The sequence below is a fragment of the Coloeus monedula genome, assembly GCF_965178545.1.
Source record: "Coloeus monedula genome assembly, chromosome: 5".
Taxonomy (NCBI): Eukaryota; Metazoa; Chordata; class Aves; order Passeriformes; family Corvidae; genus Coloeus; species Coloeus monedula.
In genome coordinates, this window is record NC_138785.1 from 42,173,846 (window position 1) to 42,182,419 (window position 8,574).

Consider the following 8,574-nt stretch of genomic DNA (forward strand, 5'->3'; position numbering starts at 1 on the left):
GAGGAGGAGAAGGAGGAGAAGGGAGCGGGGCCGCCGCAGGGACCCCGCGCCCGGTGCGGGCGGCGCGGCGGCAGCGGCGGATGTGCTGCTGGCGCGGGGGGATGATGCTGGCGGGGCCACAGCTGGTGGCGGGGCCGGCGGCGCCGGGCGGGGAGCGGGCCCGGCTGCTCTCGCTCTACGTGCAAGACTACCTGGAGTGCGTGGAGTCGCTGCCGCTGGACATCCAGCGCAACGCCTCGCTGCTGCGGGAGATGGACACGCAGTGCCAAGGTGGGCGCCGCCGCGGGGCACCGGGCGGCGGGGAAAGAAGGGGATAGGGGACGGCCTCCAACCCGCCGCACATGCGCCCGGCGCGGAGGAGCCGGGGCCGGGGTAAAACCCTGCTGGGGCCCCGGGGGGCTGAGCCTGCGGGGGCGCGGGGCTCCCGGCGTCCGGTCGGTCCCGGAGAAGGCCGCCCCGCCCCGGGGCCGGCGGGGCCGCGCTGCCCGGCGCTAGGCCCCGGCTCCGCCGTGTGGGGCCGCTCCCGCTCCGCCCCGCCGGGCAGCCGCGCTGCCCGAACCGGCGGTGGCGCCGCGAGGATCGGCCTCCCAGCGGCTCCTCCCGCCGTGTGGGGCCGGGGGGGCGGCGTCCCGGCGGAGCCCGGCGGCCGTCCCACGGTAGACCGCGCGGTGGGGGTGGGGATGCATAAAGCGCCAGCAGCGTTCCCTTGGGTCGTGGAGAGGGGCTGTGGAGCGGGAAGTTGCCCTAAACCTCATCCAGAGGCACGGCTCCTTCGGAAGGCGAGTTCAGTGCCCATTAAAGACCTTGCACCCCGCGGAGTTTGCGGAGCACATCAGTGCCCGGCAGCTGCCAGCCGGCCCCTGCCATGAGGCAGGAATTTGATCCCGTGGAGTCGGCACTGGAGCCGCATCTCCCTCCTTTGGCGTGGACAGGAGGGGACCATGGGGACCGTCAAGGCCTCTTAGACGTTGAAGGGCCGTCTCAGGAGTCAGCTGTTGTGAAGGCATTCTTTCAATTATCTTTCTAATTACCCGAGAAGATACATAAGAACAGGCTTTTGTAAGTTTCCTGGGATTTTAAAGTTTAAAGGGCATAGACTTGCCTGCAGCATTTTGAATTCCTAGTCAAGGCTGGACTGCCTAGCAGACTCTTTACCTCCTGATCCATAGTGACTAGCCAGCACTCCTCAGCCTTTAATAGATTAAATATCTTATTTAGATTATACCTCCTCTATGTATTCATCCAGCTACTAATACAATACTTGGCTATAGAAGAACTTTGTTACTAGTTTTAACCAAAGCCTTCAACTGTTTAAAAAAAAAAAATTCTTCAAAATCCTGAAAGTGGGATACAAATATTTTAGACCCAAGTCTGAGAATGTAAAAGCAATGCCATATTATTTAATCTAATTTTAAAAGTAGTGATGGTCTGTGGAGGAGGGAAAAAGTCACTCTTGTGCTTAGAAAACAAATCGTTTTAGCTTTTATTAGGTCCACCAAACTTATTCAGATTATCTGTAGTGAACATTTGGCCCTGGTTTGGGTTGGAGTTTTTTGTTTGTTTGTTGGTTTTTGTGTTTTTGGGTTTTTTCAATAGAGGTTTCAGAGCTGTTAATTAAACATCCATCTCTGTCAGGCCATCTCTTTGCTCTCTTCAGTGGGTGTTGTTCCCTGTAAATTTCAGCATATCTTCACAGGCTGCATCCAGGCAATAACCCATGTAGGACAAATGTTGTTCTCTGACACAGTATGAACAAGCAAACAGCTATTGTTTGTAAGTGGTTCTGGGTAGGGCATTCCCAATATAGGAAATCTATATAACTGTACCTATACTCCTGCCTCCATGCTGATATTGAGAAAATACAGGTTGAGTTACTGGACAGGCAGAGTAGTGATTTTTATCGTACCTTAGAGGAAGTCTGGAACAGAACAAAATGCAGTTGGCTCCTGTTGTCATACAGGTATCAGAATTTATAGTAAAAAGCAGCTGTTCATGCTTAAGCTACTGTTCCAAGATGTCAGCAGGAAAAAAATCACTAGGAATGATGTTGGGATAACAAGTTTGAATCATTTCACAGCAGTGCAGACAAATTCTTTTAAAATGAAAGTGAGTGAACCAATACTGTACCTAACACTGCATCAAGTTTCACTGTCAGTTCTTCTAATTATTTCCTTCCCTGTTTGGAGTTTCTCTGTCCTTTATGTATAGATCTAATGTAACATTTGGCTTGGAAAATACTATTTTAAAATCCAGCAATATAGAACAGCAGAGTACAGACTAAGACTGATGTATAAGACATTTATTGATCTCATATTCAGGTTCATTAAGCTTGCTTCTAGAACTAAATTTAACTAAAGATTCACAGCAGCTCATGCAGTTATTTTGCATGACTTGGAAGAGGGAAAGCTTGGAAGTCAAAATGTGAGCCACTCATTTACTAGTTGCTTAAAAATATCCTATGATGCACTAAAGAGAAGGTCACCTATTCTGAAAAGTTCAGCTGTGATTTAAAATGCAGCTTGCTGTAATTTGTTTTGGTAATAGGGAAAGCATTTTGAGGGGTGTAAGTTGATTTTCATTCTGATTGTAAATTTGCTATTATGTAACTTCAGTTGTCATACTCCTTTTATAACTATGTCTACTTGAAAATGTAATGCCAAACCTTGAGATGAATAAGAGGGGAAGGGAGGGGATCTGGATAAACTAATTCTGGAGTATCATATATCATGATATATGACAATTCTATGAGTTTCAGGATTCTTTGTGTGATAAAATAAGTTATTGCTTTGGTTTGTCAGCCAGGGTTTTGGAATTATTGTGGTAAGGACTCTTAAGAGAAATTCCTCCTGTTTCAGATGGAAGGAGCATCTGGATTATCCATGTCTCAACAACTATACCCTTTCTTGTGTTATCCTTTCTTTTTCCAATGGCTAAAATAAGCTTGCTCTTTCTCAGAACTTGAGAATTTTTTCTTGCAACAGATTGTGACCTTAAATACCGATTTGATGACCGCATGCAACTAGAATGATACATTCAATGTAACCCACTAGGGTATACTATAATTAAGATTTGTACTATTTCTCATCATTTAGAAATAAATTTGTGTTTTCTTGAGCGTGTTCCATCTTGTGTAATTATTTTTATTATTATCTTCATTTTATAGAAGCATTAAAAGAAATAGATGATGTCTATGAAAAATACAAGTCAGAAAATGATCCTGTTCAGAAGAAACGCTTGCAGCAGCATCTTCAGCGTGCATTAATCAACAGTCAGGAACTTGGAGATGAAAAAATTCAAATAGTTACTCAAATGCTAGAACTGGTAGAGAATAGAGCCCGTCAAATGGAAACACACTCTCAGTGTTTTCAAGATCTGTCTGAGAATGAAAAGCCTCTAGAAAAGGCCAAGATGGAGTCCTGCCAGCCAGAGAGATCCTCCCGTAGACCTCGTCGCCAGCGAACCAGCGAAAGCCGCGATCTGTGCCACATAGCAAATGGTATTGACGACTGCGATGATCAGCCACCTAAAGAGAAAAGGTCGAAATCTTCCAAGAAGAAAAAACGCTCCAAAGCCAAGCAGGAGAGAGAGGTTTCACCTGTAGAATTTGCAATTGATCCCAATGAACCAACTTATTGCTTATGCAACCAAGTGTCTTATGGCGAAATGATAGGATGTGACAATGAACAGTGCCCTATTGAGTGGTTCCACTTTTCCTGTGTTGGACTCACGTACAAACCAAAGGGGAAATGGTATTGCCCCAAGTGCAGAGGAGACAATGAGAAAACAATGGACAAATGTACTGACAAATCAAAAAAGGATAGGAGATCGAGGTAGTGAAAACAATTCATGTTTTAAAGAGTTGCTCCTTTTATATTAAAATGTTTCATTTCCAGAGAACATTGTTTTAGGAAATGTATAAGACTATGCAATAATTTTTAATCTATAATATGAATGGAGTATTAAAAGCTGTTATACCTTCTGTGATCTTTAACTTTCTGCACTGAATAACCAAATAAGAGAAACAGGGTGGCTTCAGACCTTTCACAGAAGACATTACAAGCAGATGGCGCTTGGTTTCAACTTAACCCCATTAGTATTTTAAAGAACCTCGTGAATCCTGAAATGATGGTGGTGGGAAAGATACTGAAGAACTTCTCATGTTATGGTAGAAGGGGTTGAAAGGCCTCACATATCTGCTAGCATCTTAACAACTGAGTTGTTCCTTATCCCAGGTTATATGTTTTCAGTTTTTGTGTTAACATTGCACATTTGGAGTTAGGGGTTTTGAATTTGGTTGTAACTGTAAAAGTCTTCCGCGCTATAAGCAGACCTCTTCAGTGACTTTCATATGACCAGTATGTTATTGCAAGGAAGAAAATACCACTAACTTAAACTTTTTTTTTTTTTTGCCAACATTAAACTCTTGTCTTTGTGACTGTACTTGGGAGTCAGTTTTTGGGTATGATATAATTAAGGTGTATGCTCAATTTTTGATATTCTTAATAGGTTTTGTCAAGCATCCTGTTATGGTCTTTATCATTTAACATGATCTCTCTATAAGCCTTGAAGTGGTAGAAGGATCCCTTGAGAGGACAGGATATTAACATTTCAGGGAACAGAAACTGGAAATGTGATGGAATCTTCATTATAATTGATCTGTAGAAGCTGAAACATGACCGGTATTCTCCGGGATGTGAACTTTGCCCTTCCTTAGGTAGTATTTGTGCGTGCATGTGGCCAAATCTGAGTTTAGGCACAGCACACAGTTCTTGGACTTGGGCAACTATCTAAAAAGCCTGAAGGCAAAAGCTTTCAGTAAAAGTTTGATAGATAATAAAACAAAATATAAACATGCATGGCACAGAGCCAGTTGACAAATCCCAGCAGGTTTCTGACAGGCTATGTAAGCGTGTTGTCCTGAAGTATGCTGGTAGTATCTAAACACTACTTGGGTGGTAGTTAAAAGTGAGCTTCCTCACTCCCATGCCTTAAAGGAGGTGAAAAAAAGATGAAAACAGCTGTTGCTGCTCCTTTGCAATGGGAGATGCTAATGGAGAAGTGAGTGGAGTACCAAAGCTCACTCTTTGGGTTCCTGCTCAACAGTGCTCTTGAGACTGGAGTTGAGGCAAGGCAGGCAGCAGCTCTGCGGGGCTGGGTGTGGGGCTTACCTGTAGGTGGGCTGCAAGTGCTCAGAAATCCCTGTAGGTCTCTGTCCCTTGCTGCTAAGGTTTTCCTTGACAGTACAGAGGGAGAAGTGACACCACCTTCTGTCCAAGCCTGGTTGGAAAGCAGTTGTGCTGAGAGCAGCCCAGAAGGCAGGCAGATGGGCAACAACAAGCTGAGACGGATGAATGCATCAGAACTCCTTCCTGCATCTCCACTAGAGGGCCGTGCCGGCTGGGGCTGGAGGGTGGAATGTGCCGTGCGGGGCACAAAGCCTCGGTGCTGTCAGACAAATGGCACAAATCAATGCTCAGGATGCTCGGTATTACAAGGTAAGTAACATACCAAGCCTGTTTCCTCAGGTAGGATCTGATTCCTTAGCAGGGTTGAGCATTTGCAAGTGGCTAACGTGTGCTAGGAGAGTGTAAAGGCAGGGGTTTGAATTTTTGCTCTAAAATTGTAGGTTTATGAAGTGGAGTAGCACCCCACTGGGGAGACCTGTACCACAGTAAGTAAACGGCTCCTGCAGGAAACTCCTGTAAGGGCTCTGACCATCAGTAGGGTAGGAGAGAGGGTAAACCTTATCCCTACCTTGCTTTCCAGGCCTACTGGCTGATCTCAGGTTGCAAAAATAGTCTTGAGGGGCTGGATCATGGCTTTTGATAGAGCATGATCAGACCAGCTGTTGGAGATAAGTGACAGTAAGTAAGTTGTCTTCTGAACATTTTACTCCTTTTTTTATTTGTTATGGCTTGAAGATTCTCAAATTTCCTTCTTGGGAAGAATGATTGGAAGCCTTGGGCTGAGTATTATATGAACATCTAATGTTTACCTAAAATGGACATGCTCCCTAGTATTAAAAAACAAGCATTGCTTAAGTAAGCACTGAAGTTGCAGAACAAAGTACAAGTGAAATTGTAGCTATTAATGTTACTGATTTATGTGGAAGACTATTGCTTGAATTTGTATTGGATAAATCAAGAATACTTCTTTTCAATGCACAGAGGAAAGCTGGGAGCCTTATATAATTGTTCATCTGAAATAATTGCTGAAGTAGGACGTGTATGTTGGGGTGTTACAGAAAGGAAATTTTAGATTTTGAAAGTGGTCCAGATAAATATCTGTAATGCAGGGATGCTTGCTTTCATGCTAATGGCCCTTCTAGTAGTGAATAGGAATTCTCAAGGCTTCCAGTGAAGAGAGTATCAGAGAAATGGCACTTGCTTGGCTTAATACATGAAATTGTTCAAAACCAGAAATAGTTCCGTTTATATTGCAGATTAGCAGCATGCCTCAAATATACTGGGTGCTTCTACAGTTATTTCTTTTAAATGCTCTAGCTAATTTGTTGTTAAGATATACGTGAGAAAAGATCTGATGTTATCTGGTATTTAGCCTTTCACCACTTTTTGTAACCAAACCTAAATTTTGTGGGTTTCTATCCGTTCCCATAGAAAATCAGTGGTTATTGCTGAAGTTGCACATAAGATGCAATCTTATGTATGAAATCAGAAGGGTAAGTAGAGAATTCTTACATAGCTTCTTAATGTTGAGTTACTTTTCTTTCAGGGATGAACCTCACTAGTGAAATCAGAATGAAAAAATAAATACTGTTTAATCAGTTCACCTTGAAGATATGTATTGAGTGTCATGAAGTAAGTCTATCTTCTTGCAAAAAAAAAAAAATCTGGGCAACACACACTTTGGAACTTGATAGAAGTCTATGTGACTACACAATTAACTGCTTTCTCTTTTGAGATGCTGCATTCTAATTCAGCCTAGTTACATTTTGTTTTCTTGTAGCTTTTGAAAAATGGTGCACTTCTAAGTTCTTTCTTTTTGCCTTTCAGTTTTGAAGTAATGTGAGTTCATCAGCAGCAGAAGGTCCCCATAAGCTATTTAAAATATTGGAGCAAGAATGTTTCTTGATCACTGTCCTGTGGCTGGTTTTATTAATTTTGATGAAATAATTTAATCAAACCAAGCTTTAAAGCAAAACACAAATACACATAATAGAAAGCATACTGTTTTGAAAGCAAAGTAAATAATTTAATACTTGCCATCTGTATTGTAAGGCCATCTTGATATGTGCAGCACAATGATAATACTTCTGTATTTAAACCAGTTTTAACTGTATTTCCCTGCCAAGCTTTAACTAATCTACACATCCAGAAATGGTAATGTGATACTGACAGGTCTTGAAACTGGTACAGAATGGATGGAAGGGATGCCCCTGTCTTCCCTGATTTTATCTAAGGATTTTGTTTTGGATATCCCTTTAGAGCTGAGGTGGGCCTTTATAAAGAAGATGGCATTTCCTAACTTTGAAGACTCTTCATTTAAAAGTCTCTAACTTCAGCTTTAAGGAAACGGCTACAATTTGTCTGAATTCATACTTAACCTGAGCTGTTTGGCCACACCAGCAGGTTAAGGGCTTGGGAGTTCTTTCTCTCTCTTATCTGCATATATATTTCTTTTATTAAGAGGTCTCATCTCCAGTAGCTCTGCAAATCTTTGATACTGATACCTCAGACTGAAAAATATACCACAGGTCTTTGCATTTGATCCTCTGAAGTTGATGAGCAGGGCTTTCACTCAAACCCACAACTTTTTCTGTCCAATACTAGATAGGTAAGACATTTTGCTGTTAGTGGTAGAAACAGATGTTAATGTGCAAGTGTAAAGTCCCACACCTACGTATCCTAGAAGGGGAAGGATGTCTTTTTTTTTTGACTATTATCATGCCTCTTTTATAATACATGTCATGAAAGAGTTGAAAGGAGTTTGAAATTCTGTCCTGTGACAATTTTCTGATTACTCTGCAGTCTTTAGAACAGCTTGAGGATTATGCAGCTCCACTACAGCTGGCCAGTAAACAGTTGTGTTCAGTGACAATTGGGAAATTTTTCATTAAGCAAAGCTGTCATTTTCTTTTGAACCCAAATCTCAAGGTCAGGATTAGATTACATCTGAATACTTTCTAATTTTTTGATTGGGGTAGGTAAGAGTTCTAAAAGCTCATTTTGACAAATTCTGCATTTTTCCTCCTATGTCTGCATTCTTTTTGTTTACCTGGTATAAGGCAAGTTCAGTTTTAAGTCAGCCAGTAATGTTTTAACTGCAAGTATTAGGCTGAACTGCATTTCTGTTCTGCTGCAGCTGTGTTCTAGCAGAGCATTACTGTCTATAGCATGGCCAATTTTGTACTTCTCAGAGATGCACTTCATGCATTGTATGCTTCTGGGTTTTTTTCTTAAATATACATCAAGGAAGTTACAAGTAGCATAGACACAGATTCAAACTGTAATTTCCGTTTCAAAGGCATGTTTTCCAGTGTAGAGATTAGTGCTTAGTGGGTGCGTAGAAAAATAAAATCCTGCCTAAAGCTTTGCTTTTGTATACTTACAGAAT

The 8,574-nt window shown here is 42.4% G+C and overlaps 1 protein-coding gene across 1 annotated transcript; it reads left to right on the plus strand.

Moving 5' to 3' along the window:
* On the plus strand, window positions 1–4,659 carry ING2 (inhibitor of growth family member 2). Its single transcript, XM_082281252.1, has 2 exons — window positions 1–270; window positions 3,164–4,659. Exons 1-2 carry the CDS (start codon window positions 81–83, stop codon window positions 3,832–3,834), a joined length of 861 nt encoding a protein of 286 aa, XP_082137378.1. The 5' UTR covers window positions 1–80; the 3' UTR covers window positions 3,835–4,659.
* Window positions 4,660–8,574: the final 3,915 nt, after the last annotated feature.